Source organism: Prunus dulcis, chromosome 1, assembly GCF_902201215.1.
Source record: "Prunus dulcis chromosome 1, ALMONDv2, whole genome shotgun sequence".
Taxonomy (NCBI): domain Eukaryota; kingdom Viridiplantae; phylum Streptophyta; class Magnoliopsida; order Rosales; family Rosaceae; genus Prunus; species Prunus dulcis.
The window spans coordinates 33,601,680-33,622,504 of record NC_047650.1 but is presented as its reverse complement, the minus strand read 5'-3'; the positions used below and the strand labels follow the sequence as shown (position 1 = coordinate 33,622,504).

At 36.2% G+C, this 20,825-nt stretch overlaps 2 protein-coding genes and 1 long non-coding RNA gene across 4 annotated transcripts; 1 reads left to right on the top strand and 2 right to left on the bottom strand.

Moving 5' to 3' along the window:
- The first annotated feature begins 12,402 nt into the window (after positions 1 to 12,402).
- Positions 12,403 to 14,583, top strand: LOC117615347 (probable isoaspartyl peptidase/L-asparaginase 2). Its single transcript, XM_034344416.1, has 4 exons — positions 12,403 to 12,718; positions 13,072 to 13,305; positions 13,648 to 13,734; positions 13,839 to 14,583. The coding sequence occupies exons 1-4, from the start codon at positions 12,557 to 12,559 to the stop codon at positions 14,334 to 14,336; spliced, it is 981 nt and encodes a 326-aa protein (XP_034200307.1). The 5' UTR covers positions 12,403 to 12,556; the 3' UTR covers positions 14,337 to 14,583.
- Positions 14,584 to 17,975: 3,392 nt separating this feature from the next.
- On the bottom strand, positions 17,976 to 18,496 carry LOC117615346. The gene is made up of 2 exons (XR_004584000.1): positions 18,435 to 18,496; positions 17,976 to 18,331 (listed from the first exon to the last, which is right to left on the bottom strand). It is a non-coding gene; the product is annotated as an uncharacterized LOC117615346 (long non-coding RNA).
- A 23-nt stretch (positions 18,497 to 18,519) lies between these two features.
- On the bottom strand, positions 18,520 to 20,193 carry LOC117615345 (probable carbohydrate esterase At4g34215). 2 transcript variants are annotated; one of them, XM_034344415.1, is made up of 3 exons: positions 19,511 to 20,193; positions 19,047 to 19,267; positions 18,520 to 18,933 (listed from the first exon to the last, which is right to left on the bottom strand). In XM_034344415.1, exons 1-2 carry the CDS (start codon positions 20,099 to 20,101, stop codon positions 19,064 to 19,066), a joined length of 795 nt encoding a protein of 264 aa, XP_034200306.1. In that variant the 5' UTR covers positions 20,102 to 20,193; the 3' UTR covers positions 18,520 to 18,933; positions 19,047 to 19,063. The 2 variants fall into 2 exon arrangements, with proteins under 2 accessions (XP_034200306.1, XP_034200305.1); XM_034344414.1 differs by lacking the exon at positions 18,520 to 18,933 and having other exon boundaries at positions 18,944 to 19,267.
- Positions 20,194 to 20,825: the final 632 nt, after the last annotated feature.

The window sequence follows — 20,825 nt, the reverse complement described above, 5'->3', positions numbered from 1 at the left end:
AATAAAGAAAAGGTGAAAGGGGGTGGGGGGAATGCTGAAATCGGGGAACAATATCTTTTGATTTTGTGTGAGATGTCTTTGTTGTTCCTTACACTTTGCTTGCTTTTTGGGCATAAGACTATTTAATACTGTAGGCGTATTTTCAACCTAAAAAGAAAAAGGGAGAAAGACAATGATAACATACGGATTGTTTGATAAAAAGTCCAGAAAGAAAGAGAGAGCAATGGGTTCCAGCATTTCACATTTCCTCATCTTTCTTGGTTGCTGCCCTCTTTCTTTCAACTCCTGAAAGCTCACCCCTTTTCTTTTTTTATTTTTTTATTTCCAAATTCCAACAATTGTATATCAATTGAATTGACTAGTTGCTCAAGTATGTAATATTTATACCTTCATATTAATAATTTTGTCAATCATTTACAACCGTTCCGTTATTGAGAATGCGAACAAAAATTTCAAATTTCAATCAATATTGGAGGTTTTCAATGCGAGAAGCTATTATGGGGGGCCTCACTTTACCTTTGATTCGGCGCAACTATAGTTGGGTCAGAGAGATTATCATTAATCCCTGGCATACAGTTTTGGCGAATTAATTCATGAAAAATCACACATTCTGCTCGTGAGTGGCTTAATTAATGATAAGGCGACCCTTATATATATATATATATATACCATAAATCGCAATATGTATCCAAATAATTGGTTTAAATTGGCAACATCTTTATCATCATTCATATCAATCCCAGGTTTGGTTGCAGTTGTTGCAGAGTGTAGCAGCAGTACAGTTGGATTATTTTATCCTGTATGATCTAAACCACAGGATTGGCATCCAATGGGCTTGGCTGGGCTGGTCTGAACTGGACTGATCTGGGCTGCTTATTGTCTCTGGTATATAATGTGTCACTTTCCCATGAAATGCCAAACGTACTATTCAGATTTCAGAGGCTCTCTCAGACTTTTTAACAAGTCGAGACAGCCCTGCACTGCCTTTGGTTCTTCCCTATTTGTTTTTACGGAAGATGCATGGAGCTGGCTGGGTCATATGCTTTGAAAGTATTCTTACATAATCTGTTTGAAAACAAAATTAAACAAGGGTCCATTATTTTTGGCCAAACCATGCGGCCAATGCCATGGCCGTACAAAAGTGGTCCACAATATGATTATGATAGAGTATTGGTTAGCTTTCAGCAGCCGTGGCAGCAGCAGCAGCAGCAGCAGTGGTCCAATCTTTTAAATTAAACTTGTTTCTTGGTTTGGTTTGGTAGGTAATTTTCTGTTTTCTATTTGCCTTTTGTTCATCATTCTGTTTTTTTAACATTTTGCTGTGTTAACATTTTTTTACAGTGAAATTCAAAAGGTCAAAAAATATAATTACTTACAAGTACATTATCCAATCAAGAGTGTTTTTGGACAGAAAAACTCGTATAAAATGAAAATAACGAAATAATATTATCCTCGTTGCACAAAAGTGTTTCTTGAGGACAGTGGTTACGTCTTGAGATGAGATACATGAAATGATAGTCTGCAAATGACCTTTAGGCCTCCTCAAGTGTCCAGCTATGCTGGGAAAAAAGAAAGCAATATTACTAGATTTTAGCTGTGTAGATCCACCTCTGCAGGCGTTTGGATTAGTTAATTAATATTGGTGGCAACCAATAACTCAACCATTTGGCTTTGCCCTGACAAGGTTTCTGTGTATACTTAATTTAGCAGAGATGTAAATCTTTTGTTTTTTTTTTTTTTGTTTTGACTTGAGAGATAGGGACAATATAGCATTTATGCTTGTTGAACTTATCTGTTGTCTTTCCTTCGTCTTGGATGGATGAATTACAGTTCCTGTAATTACCCTACCCTTTGCATATATTTTACATTTTACATATTATTTTTACAGAAAACAGGCGACTATATATGGATGAATCATGAATGTTAATTGGCAATTTGACTTGGACAAAACTTGATTACTAAAGATAAACAAACTTAAATATCATTGAAGGTTGAACGTAATTAATTAAATACCAACTAACTATTAATCTAGCAATTTTTCTCTTTCTAATATAATAAAGGAGGTTTTACATTCGGATTCCCGATCTCTTGTTATTGAAATTTGAAAGAGGCTTTAGCTCTGTTTTTTCAGGAAACCAGTTTTGTTCTTTGTTCACCTTTCTGGGGTCCAACACGGGAATTGTCCATCAATATGAGCCCTACAGAATTGAAGTGAAGGCCCGCATGAAAGAAGAAATGTACTTTTGATAACTAATTGGTCAAATAACAACTGTTGAGATTTACTTTCAAGTCTCTGCATGAATTGGGCTTTGTTAGAATGTACGGCTTTGACTACACACTTGACCAATCCAAGCTTCATACATAGAGTTAGGGGAGTTGGGCGTCATGATCAAGCCCATTGGAATCAGTTAGAGAGTTGGACAACAGAACTTGGGCTTTCACATGAAAATTAAGAAGCGACCCTACAATCATTTTATTTTTTTTTGGGTCGAGACAAAGCCTACAATCATTTTTTTTTAATTATAAGAGCCATGGATAAAACTTGATTATCGGTATTGCTAATAGTGGGCCGCTGGCCCATCTCTCTGAAATTTAATATGGTATCAGAGTGGGTTGATTGGCTGAGCTTGAATTGGGCATTTACCTTAACCCAATATCCCCTACCTTAATATGGTATCACATGTTGGGCTTGAATGTTTACTAATACCCCCTACCTAATACGTGGTGTTCACGTGTCGGGCTTAAATGATTGACTCTGATGTAGACTTGGCCCACTATGTGGTGGTTCCACTTGAAGGGGCGTGTTAAAGAATATAAGTCTCACATCGAAAACTCGACTGAATAAAATACAATATATAATGAATTGTTCCACAATTAATATCACCGATGCCCTTTGTAATAAAACTTCATACTTACTGGACTTCGTGGGTGGTTAAATTGGGGACAATATCGGTATTGCTAGTATTGAGCCGCTAGCCCATCTCTCCGAAATTTAACAAATGATACTCCACAAGTTCTCAAACAATCCCAAGTTACGTTATTTTTGCAATGCGGATAGTGGGTCTCAACACTCCACAATGCTTCATATTAAAGTATTAAACGACTCGATAACATTTCTATATATCATCTTAATCCGGTCTATAGTTCGCCCATTCCGCAAAGTATAGTACCAATGATAAGGAGAAAGTGCCAAAAGTTCTTAAACCATTTCAAAATATGCAATATTTCTAAGACAAAATATTGGGTGCTAGTAAATTTAAGCATTTAGTGTGCATGAAATTAGATATGGCGAGGAATATGTTGGGCTCGTTCTCTTCTGCCTCCCACTTGTCCACCTGTGTGTGTGTGTGTTGAATTGCCTCAACGAAGGGTCGAAGAGTCAAGAATACTTGTCGACTCATCGGGCGACAAAGGCACCACACACCAAACCAAACAGAAGAGTGCTCAAGTAATAAGGCCAAACTTGTACTGTGTGGTTATAGCTGTTCTGGAAGGTCCATGTTCGTCTCAGTCGAGTAGCTAGTAGCTCAGTGCCCAGTGTGGGAGAGAGAGAGAGAGAGAGAGAGAGAGAGAGAGAGAGAGAGAGAGAGAGAGAGTTGGCCATTTTTCTGTTGCTAGCTGGTTGTTCCATCTCTTTCAAAATCTAAATGTTATGAGGTCCTCCAACCACTCAAATATCATAAAGACCCAAATTGGTGACATTGATTAGCATGGAAATTTGGCCTCTTGTCAATCAGATCGAATTGGTCATTTTGGCTCGTCGCACCCACACGCCCACTTGCATTATCATATTGTACGGATTAAATTTGAACAGTAATATTGTTTTGTTACAGCTTATTTATTTTGCATATTTGATCATTTTGATAGGACATATAAAAAGCACGTGGGCTTTATGTCCTATCTGAATATGTGATATCGGTGCACCACATTGGGACAAATCCAAGTGTTTCACGTTCTATTGGTTCGTCCGTTGATATTTACTTTTATACAGGGAGGGAACAAACCTAAGTGCCATGCCATGTTCTTCGCACACCAATACTATACTAGTGGTGATAATTTTCTGGATGAGGAGGGATGAAATGACGATTGGGAGGCAAATAGGCTTTCGCGATTTTGACTGGATCTGCAAGATGATTGTAACAAGGTCAATCATAAAAAGACGGGTATTACTTCTGTGAAGGTATGGGGATGTTTTTGTGTAATTTACTGGCGATTGGGTGTCAGAATGAGTTGTGACTTGAAATGGATCATAGCTAGACACTAGAGCTGACTAATAATTGGGGCGAGGATGACTGATTGTAGAACCAAGGGATGAAAATCGATTGATGACTTGGAGTGGTGGATATCCTGGGAAATCGATGATTTGGGGTGGTGTATTTTTTGCTGTAGTTAATGAGGAGGGAAGCTTTCTGGTTGTTGAGGGTTTCATCTTTGACCGATTTTTTATTCGCCATTCCTCTGTTCCTGTAGAAATTCTCTGGTAAGAAAATCGAGAATACTATTTTCATTGCCTTTCAAATATTCAATATCGAAATCAAATATACTTAATATAGTCTGCCATCTTGCAAAAGTCTGTTCTCTTGTGGGCGTACTCCACATTGTATTTCATTAATTCAAAATATCTATTTTGTAGGTAATCATTCAAAGATTATCTCTATAAAAATAAAAAAAAATCACTTGAATCTGATATCATTTGACCACTCAATTGAGTTATTGAAATTTTAGTACTTTATTGAAATACTGTGTTCATTGATTTTGTAGGACACAGTTGGATGTCGAAACGGTTTCTGATTTGTCTAATTCTTTGCAAGGATAATCTATGAATGTAGACTTAAAAAAATAGACGGTTTGTGGGATCCCTCAAATAATTTTATTTAAAGGACACCATTTGTGGGGCAAAAAATCACTTGAATCCGATATCATTTGACCACTCAATTGAGTTATTAAAATTTTAGTACTTTCTTAAAGTACCGTGTTCATTGATTTTGTATGACACAATTAGATGTCAAAACGATTTTCGATTAATTTAATTTTTTGTAAAAATAATCTATGAAGAAAGACATATATATATATATATATATATCTGGTGAGTGGTAGGTTGATTGAAAAAGACTTCAAAGGTTATTTGTATATAATTTTGACATGGTACTTAACCTTTTGTTTTCTTCTTTGTCTCTGTTTCCTATGAGGTGCAAGTTAAGTGGTCCTTTTTACATCTACCACTTATGTGGTCTCGCATCTCGCCATCTTAAATTCATCTTTAATTGGTTGTAATTATAAATAGAGATATTTAGTGATATATCTATTCTTAGCATTAATATTATAGATAAACCATACACCATTGAATTTCTATAAACAAATTCAAAACAAATTCAAAAAATATCAACTGGCCTTATTGAATTTAATATTGATTATTAAATTACTTTAATGCCCTATTGAGTGTTTTGAGTATTTTTATGAGATTTTGGGGTTGGGCTTATTTTAAGAAATTGATGTCAGTTTTGTAATTTATAAGAAGTTAAAAGCCCATTTGTTATGTTGTAAACAAGCTTTGGGTGTATTTCTAAAGTCCATTTTATATATAGTATTTTTATAATTTGGGCCCCTATATTTGGTATGATAATGAATCTCCCATATAAATATTGACTGCGCACAATCGTCATGGCTATGGGAGCCAAAATGCACTAGGGTTTGTGGATAGCTCTCTTTATGTATAACATGTGTTGACTAAGAAACATCTTAGTTTTCGTTTATTTGTCAGCTCTTATGCGCAGGTAGATCACTGGAAGTCATATTTTTTCCAGATCTATTACGGATGCGGTGGTGGGTGTGGCCGCAACGGCACTTCTTCAGGTGGTGGTAGTAGGCTTTGTTTAGACTCATGGGTTGATTAGAGTTTTGGTTATGTTGGGTTTTGGGCTTTGTTTGGGCTTATGATTAATTGTGGTGATGTTGGCTAATAGTTTTGGCGCGGCTTTTGTTCGCGTTAGTTTTGCTTTTAGCAAGTTAGTTTGTTGCCCACTTGGGATTGGTATTTTATGTCTTGTTGATGTCTTTGATTGTATCGTTGAAGTTTATCTAATGAAGTTTCTATTTGATCCAAAAAAACAAAATCTTAGTTTCCTAAATCAATGTAGCTAATTTCATGTTTACTTTGTATATCTAGTAGGTGTTTCACATGTCGTATATTCCTAATGCACTTGTAATATCTTCATTAAAGATGATTAGCCTTTGATGTCAAGTTCAGTGGAAAATGACTTTACCTTGCAAATCAGAGGTCTTAGGTTCGAACCTTGATGACATCTTTGTTTTATGTGTGTGAGAAAAACCTCATCTTCTTATAGTTTAGACTATCGCTTGTATTAAAATAAATATAAACAAATTAGTCTTTGATTTGTTTTGACATTTTTACCTAAAAAGCTTATATATAGTATAGATTCTTTTATTGTTCCTTTTACTGCTGAGATCTTTTATTATTGTGTACCTCCGAATTTACCCTAGAAAAAAAATGCCGACAAAAGGTTAAATGATTGACAAAGATCTATGGATCCATTTCATTATGAGCTTTTGATTTTCCTAATCATGGTGTGGTTAAAATAATATTGTCTCTAACAACACTGAGTTTAAAAGAAAAAAGAAACTTTACTTGCGCCCCACAATAGCCGAAAGGGCCAACTGTAGAGGATTAGGGGCCAAAAAACACGGGACAAAACCCATTTTTAGTTAAATTATATTAATTAAGTAAATAATTTAACGGGGGGGCCGCGGAGGCAGAGAAGCCACTTTGTTGTTGGGAGGAGAAGGGGGTCCTTTTGTCTTTTTAAGAATGAGTAGCGGAAAGTTGGGAGATACTGCACGACAATAGGACAGAACATGTGATGCGAATCTTTTGAAGCGCACAACAAAGCACAGTGGGGTCCTTTAGGGAGCCTTTGCCAATTCAGCAGTGGACCCCAGAAAGCGATTGTAGGAGGAGGGAGAGAGAGGTATCATATTTGAAGATTCCGTGGCTCTACACTCTAAACTGCAGTCGTAGGATCCACCCACCCACTGCCCATGAACGACGTGGCGTTTTCCAATTTACAATGCATCTCTCATCAAACCAATCAAAAGTATTTTTGCAGTTTATTATATTTTGTTTGTGTTTTAATATGCCTACTTGCAGTGCATCTCGATTCTCAAAAGTGTTTCTGTTTGGAAATGCGTTCTGCATACTCCTCCATTACCATTAACAAGTTACAACCAGCTAGCTGCCTGCCTTAGCTACTTGATGTTGATAGTTTCAATCTTTATTGTTATATTGTTTAATATTGCATGATGTCGATACCTAATCTTTTCCCCAAATTGTTTGGTGTGTTATATGTGCTTCCACCATTTTTGCGTCAATGATTAAGACGATGTCATTCTCTTTGAAAAACCTCTCCATGTGCATGCATATTAATGTGATAATAACATGCATTAATATGCCTCATATATCGTTAAATATTTGAATGCTACGCACAATAAGTTTACTCTTTTGTGTGAGTGGTGTGTAGTGTGTGGTGTGTGTTGTGTGTATAGAGAGAGGTGTCAAACGGGCACTCTGCCTTTTGAGATGATGAGGGTTTTAAACCCATATCCAAATATGAGTGTCATTCTCAAAAAATGACCTTAGTGAGGTGAGTTAGCAAGAAATGACGCATACAGAGTCATACTTGAATATAGTGGAAAATTCATAAGCACTAAAGAGAACATGTGGATCCCAATTGCACCATAATTAATCTAGTGATAACAAGTAAGTTGAAACTTGAGATGGCATATGACTCGAAGTTGTTAGAGGCAGATCATTGATTGATTTGCATTAGTTAATTAAGTAAAAAGAAAGCTCTTTCAGGACAGTAAGAAGCAGGTACAAGTTATCTCAAAAATGGATGTTTACGTGCTCCAATGGGGATGCATGCATCAATTTCTAACTACGGACAAAAGGAATTTACCAAATATATGAATGAATGAGGATATAAAATTTTCAAGCTCTCACCCCACCACCTATACCAAAGTTAGGCCAAGACAGTAGCGGATTTATTAAGGCGTAGTTGTATTTTTTCTCGCTAGAAAAATCATTGTAAGGGTTTTAAATTGTCAATTTGCTCAGCTGGTGTACATATTACTTTATTTCTATTTTCAATATTTAAGTAAATGTCTTTGTTCTTTTACTTTCATTTATTTTTATGTTATCCCATTTACTTAAGTTTATAATGTAAATAAGGAAGTACCTCTTATTTGGATTCAAATAAAAATACTAAAAAAATCAAATTCCCACCAAATCAAAATATGAAAAATTAGTTTTAGTGCAAAATACATTTATGCTAAAAATGATGGCTCATTAAGTTAATATATATTTCATATTAAAATCCCATAAAATCAAATTTTCTTATTTGATGTGTAAGGAATAAAAGCCGCCACAAATTATCTTAAGAAAATGATTATTTTGAAAAATCATTTTCATACTTAGTCAATATTTTTACATAAAATAATTTTTCATGTATGATATGAATGCATGAAGGAATCTAAAGTCAATTTAGATAAAAGCCTTAAATGTTCAATCTATAAAGAGTTTTTAGCTTTTCAAAATTGCACATCCGCTCAAAAATTCATGGGTCCGCCAGTGAGTCAATATGAAATATAAACCATAGATACAACATAGGTACACTGCGGATGACGTGGCCACACCACACCCTCACATTTCAAAACTAAAAACTACATCTAGACCACATGATCGTCTCACCCCTTAGGACACAGGTCGGCAGAAAGAAAAAAAAGCTTGGTAAAATACTTGGGTTGTTTGTACACACACAGCATTGTCTCACACAGCATTGCCCAATCATAAATTTCATGTTAAATGGTGATTTCGTCCCAAAGGCATGCAAGTTTGATGGCAGGTATGTATGCATGTCAAATTATCTCATTAACATATTCATGACAAATTAATATTTACCAAAGATTCTACATTTCAAGATTTTTTGGGGTCTGGAATTAGCTTAATTTGGGAACAATAATTATTATAAAAAAAGAGTTAGTGAATTTGTTTGGGATTTTTATAGATATGTCACATGAACTTATAAATCAGTTTCAATTTGTCATATTTAAAAAAAAAATTAAGTGAAATGTCACTTTGATTTTTCAAAATCCGTGATTTGTCATTTGACTTTAACACCATTTATTTTAAAGATATTTAGTCTTTCTAGTTTCAATGGTTTTTTAAAAATGAAAAAATCATTATAATTTTTTATTATACATGCCCAAGAAAGAGAGAGAGAGAGAGAGAGAGGGTGGGGGGGGGAAGAGAGGTCTCTTTTTCTCAATTTTTTTTTCCTTGAAAATAGAAAGACTAAAATATCCTTAAAAATAGATGGAAAATTAGATGATGTTAAGTCATATGACAAATAATAAATTTTGAAAATTTTAGGTAAAATTTCACTTAATTTTTTTTTTTTAAAAGTAACAACTTAAAATTGAGGTATAAATTGAGGTGATATTTCTACAATTAGCACAATTTGTTGATGTACCACCAAAGATTAAAAAGACAAACGACGTACAAAAGTGGAATTAGTGGGTGCAATGTACATGAACACTAAAATGTGTTGCTGACGTGCCCTGTCTCGTCCCCCAACTTTGGGAGTGCATCTATCTTCGTCAATTAGTATTTGTTTAATCTTATGGTCAGGAATTTTTTGAAAATAAATTTGTATAGAAATGAAACTTGAGATCCTAATCATAGATTAAATCAAAGTTGCATACATATGACTTTGCGAAATAACATATGTGTAGGATTTCAATTTGATTTAGTCTTTACGCTTATTGGCTGAAATGTTTGAACGAGCCTTATGCATATCTGAGAGCTACATCCTCACTTTGTCACCAGCCTAAGCAAGATTAGCCAATCATCACCATTCTTACCATTTCATTATCACATGAAAATTAAATAATAATTAAATTGACAATGGCCATGTGGGGAATATAAAAATCCAGCATCGGAGGGACCACCGCCTTTGAAATTAATTTTGGTCCGCCGCCAGGCCCGCCCCACCTAACTTGCTATAAAGAAATATGTAGAAAGAAAGAAAGTCACGTGAAATTAGAAGTTCATAGGTCACTTGAAATTAGAAATTTTACAAGTCACTTTATTTTAAATAACAACTGCACCATGCATATTTAGGTTTGGGCAATTAATATCTAGAGATATTTAGTGATATATCCATTTCTAGCACTAATATTATAAATAAATCCTACACAATTGAATTCCTATAAACAAACCCAAAAAAAACTCAAAAAATGATAGCTAGCCTTATTGAATTTAATATTGATTATTAAATTACTTTGATGCCCTATTGAGTGCTTTGGGTATTTTTATGAGATTTTGGGGTTGGGCTTGTTTTAAGAAATTGATGGCAATTTTGTAATTTATAAGAAGTTAAAAGCTTTTTTATTATGTTGTAAATGGGCTTTGGGTGTGTTTCTAAAGTCCATTTTATATAGGGTATTTTTATAATTTGGACCCCCATATTGGGTATAATAGTGAATCTCCCTAATATCTAATATAATGACATTTATATATTCAATTAAAGTTAGGCATGAAAACATATCAAGATACCAAGATTCCGTTTGATTCATAAAAAAAGAATCTTTGAAATGAGAAATTAATTATTTTTTCATATTTAATAGCTCTAGAGATGGAAAATAAAAAGGCATTAGAATAACTCTTCTTCGATAAAGAAAGGGCAAAGGGGGAAGCCTAAACAAATATCACAAGAAGGAGAAAGCAACAAAATGGTTAGTCGACCGAGGCTTTAATTTTGTCCTTAAATTATTAGCCCATGTTCAATGTAAGATTACGGGAAGAGCTCTTTGTATTTATTTGCACGATTGTCGGGGCTCAAATATTTTTTTCCTTATAATACAATAACTCCACCTGCAGGTGTTGCGTTGTTCATGACTAGACCTAAGTACCCGATTAAGCTGCTGTTAAACCAGATTAGGGAAGTTGATGGGTTTGAAATTCGTCAACACATGAAAGCATATCGGTTAATTAAACCTTAAATCATGATATCTTATTTTATGGAATGAAATCTCACGACAAACCATCATTAATAAATTATAGATACATACGATTACTTTTAACAAATTTTCTATAAATTTAACATATTCTGAAACATGTAAAAATTTACTCCATACTCGCTCAACTTTTACCTCACGGCCAACCCTACCTTTGCATGTTCAATATTTCTGATTCTAGTGACAATTAGTATAGTAAGTGTTCTTCTTGTTTATAGTAAATTTATCTTTTCCTCTTGAAATTCATTTTTTATTGTCTACAACCCATCACGTTATTTTCTCTACAAATAAAACCCTGACTTCTATAAGAAAAACTCAATAACTAGGATCAAATTAAGCTAGTTACCTAATTAAACTACAAATTTAATTTATTAAACTTTTTAGATTCCAAAAATACCCCTCATTACAGTACATTTCCTCAATTAATTGCGTTGATTTATTTTTATACTCTTGATTATATTTTTCAACTGATTTGGTGTAGTTTAATGTTTTTTTTAAAAAAAAAATTGGAGACATTCAATGTTCTTATTTGTTTCTTTTACAATCAATTTAGTTTCTCTGTGTTCTTTTGGTGTGGGAATTTTTGTGTGGCAATGTATTCAATTTTCATTCCATCAATTGTTACCAATTCTCTTTAATTCAAATTTCGCTTATAGAGTAATGTACCCATTCTTTTAAATTCAAAATTATTATGTATCTATTTTAAATTGTATTTTAAAAGATAAGAAAATCATTGTACTTAAAAATATAGGTAAATTAATATACATAGTCTTAACGAAGAACATAAAGAATTATAGGTAAATTTACTTATATAATCTAAATTAGAGAAATGGAAAATATAAGTGCATATAGGCAAATAGTTTACCTATCTAATATAGGGTAAATGTACCAATCTTTTTTTTTAAAGTTGAAAAATAGGTGAATTTATACAACTAGTATAGTAAGTGAAAAGAGAGAATTGTAGAGAAACACCAAATTAAATTGAGCTCGTGCATTTACGTAAAAATATGGTCTTTCCAAAACTAGGACACGAAAAGACGCCTTTTGAATGTGTGGGACAGATCAGGACCTCCCGCAACAAGTGGTAGGCAGAGGCACAGACACAAATGCGATGCAGGGAATCCCGATTTATTTATTTATCTCGGTTTTTGTAACAAAGAATCCTAATTTTCATTTTTCCAATTTTATTTTTTGGGCCCAACAGAAGATTCCCCACCTAATTTAATTAAATTTTAAGATCCGGGTTCAAAGGGCATTTGGAGTCCGCCAGCGCCTATATAAACCTCCCTCAGCCCCCTTCATACTCGCAGCCACAACATATATAGAGAGAGAGAGAGAGAGAGAGAGAGAGAGAGAGAGAGCTAGAGAGTGAAACGGAGAGACAGCAAAGCAAGTCCAGAAAGAGGACACAGAGAGAGCGAGAGACAGGCAGTCAGAGAGAGAGAGAGAGAGAGAGAGAAAGAAAATGGGCGGGTGGGCAATCGCTGTGCACGGCGGCGCTGGTGTGGATCCCAATCTCCCGATGGAGCGTCAGGAACAGGCCAAACAACTCCTCACTCGCTGCCTCAATCTCGGCATCTCTGCTCTTCGTTCCGATCTCGCCGCCATTGATGTTGTTGAGCTTGTTGTACGTCCCTCTCTCCACATTTCAATTCTCATCAAATCCCTTACTTTTTTTTTTTTTTGCTATTCTTTAATCCATTTGATTTTTAAAAAAATCTCATTTCTTGTGTTTACGTTGTGGGTTTTCTCTGTAACCAAACATGTCCCGAGAATTTTCCCGGACATAACGAAAAAAACCTTCCATTTATGTTTCCGAGTTTTTAGTTTTGTCTTAGTTTGCATGCTTACTTTGTCCACTCCTTATTTTACTCTGCTAGCTGGCGCTCAATCATGCATGCTGGACTTTTTAAATTATTATTATTGTTTTTTTTAAATGTGCCAGTGTACATTACTGACTATTTTTGTTGTGTAACATAGGTGAGGGAATTGGAAACCGACCCCTTTTTCAACTCCGGCCGTGGATCTGCCCTCACTGAGAAAGGTACGGTGGAGATGGAAGCCAGCATCATGGATGGGCCCAAGAGACGATGCGGCGCCGTATCGGGCTTGACCACCGTTAAGAACCCGATCTCGCTGGCACGTCTCGTCATGGACAAATCCCCTCATTCCTACCTCGCCTTCTCCGGCGCCGAAGACTTCGCCCGGCAACAGGTTTGTATATTTACACTTTGGTCCCTATAGTTATCAATACCAAATCGAAGAACCAAAGTCTTCTTTTGATTCTATAAAAAGTAAAAAAAGAAAAAAAATACTCCTGTCTTTTTCAGCAGGTGTAGGAATCTAGTGCGAAGATTCCACGTATTCTTTCCAGTGCCACACGTCTGTTTAAATAATTATTTTACTAGATCTCCTAATCTGACAATTTAATAATATTGGATGTAAAAAACAATTTAATAATAATATTACTATTTTTAATACATATTTTTCTGGACAAAGATCTTCCTTTTTTTTTTCCTCTGTGGAATCTTTATGGGATTTGGTGTCACTTGTCAGGGAGTTGAGCTTGTGGAAAATGAATATTTCATCACTGAGGAAAATGTCGGCATGCTCAAGCTAGCAAAGGAAGCCAACACCATCTTGGTATCTATTTATCTTTTGATTAATGTTTCATTAAATTAGTTTAATACTATGGTTGTGTGGTCCATGAGTGACACTAAACCACTCTTAATTTTGGTCACGTGCAGTTTGATTACAGGATCCCACTTGGAATGGAGAGTTGCAGCTCGGGTGTGGAGAGTCCGTTGCACATGAACGGGCTCCCCATTAGCGTGTATGCCCCTGAAACCGTCGGTTGCGTGGTGGTGGACAACCAGGGGCGCTGCGCTGCGGCCACATCCACTGGTGGGCTGATGAACAAAATGACGGGCCGCATTGGCGACTCACCCCTGATTGGTGCTGGCACGTATGCGGGTGACTTGTGCGGGGTCTCGTGCACGGGAGAGGGCGAGGCCATCATTCGCGGTACATTGGCGCGTGAGGTGGCAGCTGTGATGGAATACAAGGGCCTGGGCCTACAGGAGGCTGTGGACTTTGTGATCAAAGAGAGGCTTGATGATGGGAAGGCCGGGCTGATAGCGGTGTCCAACAAAGGGGAAGTGGCATGCGGGTTTAATTGTACTGGGATGTTTAGGGGCTGTGCAACTGAGGATGGGTTCATGGAGGTTGGGATTTGGGAGCAGTGAGGGACTTTGAAAGTGAAAAGCTTTCTGGGTTTGCTTGGATACTGAAATAGTTGTATCTAGGCTTCTCTTTCTGGATTTGCTTTGTTGTTGTTGGTGGCGTTCTGGATACTGCATTGCTTGTATCCGAAGAGGAGGCTCTCCACCATCAGGAAAGGCATGCCACATTAGGTGTAAGTTGTAGTTTAAGTGGGCCATGCACTTTACTGATAATCTTGAAATAAAAGCCCAAAGCATTTTCGTAAACTTTGATTTATTAGTTCCTTTATTATTAACTTATTACCATCTTATTTGTAATTTTATAAATGGTCAACTACAGGAAACACCAAACTATAGGGTATATGCAAATTGGAATACACCAACTATTGAGCATTTATAAACGGGTAAAATGTAGCAATGGTCTTGAATTAAGACTCAATTTTACTTTTCGTCTCTCACTTTTAAAAATTGTTATGGTCCTTCAATTAGATATTGTGTTGGATTATGGTCTTTCCGTAAATTTTGTTTAATTTTTCTATCAAAATTAAGGGCATTTTAAGAAATTCATATCAAATATTAGAAATAATTTTTTCCCATCACCCCCACACCACGACTTGTTTGCTGAAATCCTAGTATTAGCATAACACCATAAATCACCAAAAGACTCATCACCATTTATAGGGGGTGGTGGCGTTGGCGTGCGGTTGAAAAGGTGGTGGGTTAGATACAAGTCTTATTTGCCCCTAAAATATGTAGTACATGCATGTCATTGGGTAGAAAAAGTGATGGTTAGATAAAAGTCTTGTTTGTCCCTAAAATGTGTATCATATGTCGAGTGGTGTTAGAGGACGATTATTACTATTTTTGGAGATTAAAGATGAAAAGTAAAGTCGGGTTTTAGTTTAGAGACCATTGCTACATTTTAGTCTTTATAAACACATACATGTGTCTATGATTTTAAAACACCTTGCATCATTTTCACCGCTAATTCCATGGAGACATTATTGAATGAAATGAAAAGAACTATTTGTTGAGATAATAAATTTGAATTCTTTGGGGCAATCTATGAGAAACAAGATTTGGTGATGGAAAGAAATGTGCATTATTTTTGGTAGGGTATCCAGAAAATTCTTGTTCTCACAAGTTGCCAAATGAATTTATCATCAATGCACGGAAGAAATTTTGAAAAGTTGTAGGGCTTTGTATTTGTCAAATTGTTAATAGTAATTTATCTTTTTCCAATTGTTTGATGCCACAGCCTGATAAAGCCAGAGGATCGGAGGACCTGAAAGCGAGTTGACCTACTAAATTAAATGTTTTCCCTTTTATTCTCATGACAAATGCAAAAGGAAAAAGTAAACAGCAGAAAAGCATATGAGTATGAACTGAGTTGGCCCCATATTGATTGTGAAGATACACCATCCACACATAAGTTCTGGACAACTTAGGATTGATTTTGACAGTGGTAGTAGGCCGTAACTTGGCTGGATCTTTCTTGGCCTTTTATAATAAGCTATTACTATCCACCTCACAATTTACAACCCAACAACTTCTTCATACCCTCTGACGCCCGTACTTATTTCATAAGAGGTGAATCGAGTCCGATGATTATCATCTCTTGAAATTCACTTTTGGAAGCAGATTTTTTTCAATATATAAGTTAATCTTGTTGATTTCTTTTGAGTCAATACACTTTAATGATTAACATTTTGTCACTTTTAGCTAATTTCTCTAGCAACACGTAAAGATTTAGTATTCATATTAAGTATTAAAAGGTCGTGTTGATAACGAGTGTGTGACCTTTTATGAAAATAGATCATGTTAGTGTTAATCCACGAAATTCGTCAGTAACTTGTTAAGAAATTAAGTTATGAACTATGTAATTTCAACATTTTCTTGTATATGTTTGAATAATGAACTTATTTGCAAAATGCATTCTACTTATGTTGTTATTGAAAACACAATTATTTATGCTAATTAGAATCAGAGACAGCCCTGGGTTTCTTAGGGCAGGACAAATTTTCCCAAGTGTGCCCCTTTATACAAATGAAACACTATTATTTTTAAAAAATATATTAACTAATTAATTTTGTTAAAATTAAAAGAATTTACAAAAGACAAGGAAGAACACTTTGGGACATCATTAAAATCTTATTTGGAGAAAACCCAATGAGACAAAACCCCAAACGAAAGAAAAAAGAGTACCCCGCATTGTAAACATTGCATTCAAAAACAAAAATCACACATTTGAGTCTACATGCTTCCTCCCCCCAATCTCCGTAAGCATTTCTTGATTTGATCATTCTTCTTTTCATCCTCCACAATTAATCAAAGCAAACAATCATCACATTTACCTACAAAATAAAAATAACAAATAATAAAGAAACTTTTAAGTATAAAGAACAAGAATCTCATCCAAGTTTTCTGTTGAATCAAATAATAAAGAAAAAAAGTTAATAAAGATATGTATTACAAATTGCAATTTACAAAATTTATACATCTATATCTATCTATAAAAAAAAATTACCTTCAAAGAAAGGCACTGTTCTAACTTGTGGATGATTTGCTTTCCAATTTTGTGATGGAGACAAGAATCACAACAACAAAAAATTGCTTGTGTTATTAACTTCTGAGAAGGTCTCGTAGGTTAGCAAGGGTTTTTCGGTTTTTAATTTTTGGGGGCTAAGAAGATGTGTTGATTTCCCTATGTTTTGTTTATTTTGTTTTATATTATATTATATAATTAATAATTGATTTTTCTCAGTAAGTTTCTTGAGAAAATAGAAAGTGATTGATTTGGCTTCCTCTTTAGTTCACGCGGCTCCTTGTAGGCTGTTTGGCTTCTCTCTTTTATTTTTAAATTTTATTTAGATACACAAAAATAATTTGGGCCCTCCTCAGCTTTAGACTCCGAGTTGAAGCCTTGGTCGCCCTGGACCAAGGCCGGCTCTAATTAGAATTCTAAACATATGAAACGAGTTGTGTTGTGTTACTCATTAATCTTATGAGTTAAGTTAATATTTGAATTATTTCACTATTTAATTTACCGGGTTGTGTTTGTATCAACTTATTAAGAAAGTGGGTTGCATTGGACACAAACCGGTGTACCTAGAAGAAGACGAGAAGGGGCATATAAAGGGTTTGAATAAGCTTTGCAAATTGACTGTATATAGTGGATAAACAAGCCATACGAAAGAAGGCACGTAGGTACCGAAGAGTTTAGTACAGTGCGCCCATCATCATGCAGCATAAGATGAATATTGATGGAACTGTTGATAGTGGTTCTTCTGTTCTAGGAGGAGGGGGTGAGAGTTGTGATAAGTAAAGAGAAAATGGGAATTTAATGGTTGCCAATGCCATGTCCAAACTTCCTTTTGTTTTATTTTCGCTTGTCCCTTTTCCCCTTTCTCCCTTTGGTTGTGGTTGAAGGAATTTAAACTTGAGAGGGACTCTAGGCCGTGTCCTGGCTCAGGTCTAATTGTCTTTTATATTGGGCCAAATAAAAATGTCTAATCCTCTATCCTATTGGAATATGATGCTCTTAAGTGTAATCCAGGTGCTCCAAGAAGACAATGTCTTCTCAAATGACGGTGTTGTGTTGTACATTTCAGGTTGGTTTATGAAAGCCATTTTGACCAATTAAGGAAACAATTGAGTGCCTGGTTGGAAACATTCAAATCAACAGTCTTTATTCTCCATAAAAATTCCAATCCAAGAAGCAGATGTTACATTAATATAATGATATGATCAGATGGTCTCAGTCATTTAGTGGTCTTCTGATCTTTGGCACTGCCAGAAACTGCATCCTTGGCGGATTGAAAGGCACTTGAAACTGCAGCTGCTGCACCAGCAAGGACACCGCCGGCTCCAGTCCCTGAATTGGCCCCATCTTTAGTCTCATGAACCACCTCCACCTCCTCCTTTGTGGGTTTTTTGTCTTCCCCTGCCGGTGATCGATAATCAACCGTGTCCACTACCTTGATTTCCACTCCACCTTGCTCCTTTTTCTCTTCAGTTACCTGCAAAACCCAACCAAATTAATCACAACAAAACTACAATGAATCCAAATACAAATAAAAAAACATATGGCATAAAAGAAAACTATTGGTTAAATTTCTATACTTTCGGGGTACTCATGTTGCAAAATTCAACTTTGACTGTTAGTTATATGAAATGAAATCAGCGGGCAAAGGCACATACATATAGTTTTAGTTCGTCGACCTCAAGACTACCAGGTGCTGACAGGTGCCCTGTGAGCTGTCCGTTTTGTGTCCACGCATCTGAATCGTCTATCAGCACAAGCATGTGAATTTGTGACGGTGGCTAATTCACCACAAGATTTTGTACATCGTTGAGCCAATGGCAATCTTGCACCTGCTATATAATATGGGACTTTGATTCTTCTGCCGACGTTAACTTTCTGCTAATGGATAAATGAACTCAAAAGCCCATACCCATATGAAGGTTCAAATGGGCCCAATAGGTCACTAATGATTTTATGGAGACCCAACCCAATAATTGTTTTTGGACACCCAAATTGTATTCACAAAGTTACAAGCGGTGGGGGCTTCGAATCTAGGATGACTGGGTAATGAAGGGAGTGCCTTAACCACTTGCGCTACTAGCGTCCTCAAACAAAAATATTAGTTGTATATTAGAAATAAATATTCTACAAATTAGGAAGTGCAAATTTTAAGAAGTTTCTAATATGGGTACATTTCTCAAGAGTGTTACCATTTTGGCACATCAGATTAAAGGTGATGCCCAAAAGAATTAAGAAAAGAACGAGCTAACTTGATCCCCAGGTGGACCTCAGATATGGTAGTGAGGTGGAGGTCATCTTCTTTCAGACGCAGGCCTTTTGCATCAACACATTTGACATTGCCTAACTTGACATCAAGCTGACCTTTCCTCACTACATCTACAAACCGCCCTTCTCCTGATGCCAATGCCACCTGCAATCCACAATCACCATGCATGTCACAACAATACATTTCCGCGATGATTTTGGCACTTCAAATTTTACCGAAAATAAAAATTCTTGGCACAAGTATTATTTCCTGCATAAACCTTTTAAAATAAAAAAAAATCAAGAACAAAGTGTAGGCGTGAGTTAGGTCAGTTGGACGTATAGAGAGTAATTCCGCCCTAAAGTAGTTTGCACTAGTGAAAAAAAAAACAGGGCAAATGATGCAAACCTGGATGAAAGGAAGATTTGGATTCTTAAGATCACTACGCAGGTCCATAACAAGCCTTTCGAAATTCCCTTTATACCCCTCAGCATCCACTCTGTTCACGGTGTCACTCTCTCCCTGGTACCACAAAACCGCTCTGATAACTCCACCGTCCCTGACTGACTCGGTGGCTCGTCTCACCAACTCGTTATACAACCGAGTCCCTCGAGCCCACTCACCGATTCTCGTCCCACCCACAGCGCAGGGAACCAGACCCAAGACCCCAAATCTTGAGCCCCTGGCTCTGAGAACCTCATTGGCAAAAGCCATGCCTGGCCCAACCCCACATGTCTTGCCCACATCAATGTCAGCGTGGAGCGGCTCATGTGCTTGTTCCCATCTGAGTTGAGCACTGAGTCGTACGATTGACGATCTGGGCTGGCACTCGGGCGGGACATTGCCGTGCCATTTGCCTCCACTGACGCCTCCTCGTCCTGCCATGTTGCTCTGGCCTGCGAGGATGAAGATGTTCTTGCTGCCAGCACAAGCCCCTACATTGAATTGGGTTGCTGCTAGCAATAGAGAAAATAGAGTAGCCAATAAAACCATGGCCATTTTCTATGTGGGTTTTGTCTCACTCTGCTTACTCTGTGTGAGCAGAGGCGGCAGAGTTCTTTTTCTTCATGCCTCGCACAGAAATTATTGCTCGTGCTGTCTTTCTTTTTTTGTGATTTTATATTGGGTCGCAGTTCACGTGGAGTAAATGATGAAAATTTGAGCACAACTTTTCCAAATGGGGCGGTAATTACATTTGGCATGGCAGTGAAGCTCAAGTGATCACAACGTTTACCGAATGGAGAATGGCCGGCACATTACCAAAAAAAAAAAAAAAGGAATGATGTGTGTAGAGTAATATCCCATATTTATTTAAACAAGCAATATTATGGTTTTAGTAATTTTCCGTATTATCAATTGATTTTAGGTTGAATATACTAATTTATTGATAAAAGGGTATATTAACTAATTTTAGCATCATAAATATGGATTTTGGGAAAAAGAAAAATCATAAATTTGGATTGGCAGCTTGAATTAATATCTTAGGTGGGAAAGTGGACTGCAGAGTATTGTTAGATTTTTTTTGAACCCAAGCAATGATTTGATTAGCATTAATTTCCTCCAAAATTCACGGTGTTTGACCAGATTGATGTTTATTCAACAACCGGTCGGTAGATTCAAGATTGTGACCCAAAAAGACAAAGCAAGAGCATGTGGATTGGGCTCTAAGAAGGGCACTGAGAAAGCTCATTTCAGCTTGTTAGGTGAGCTAAGCAGCTGTCTT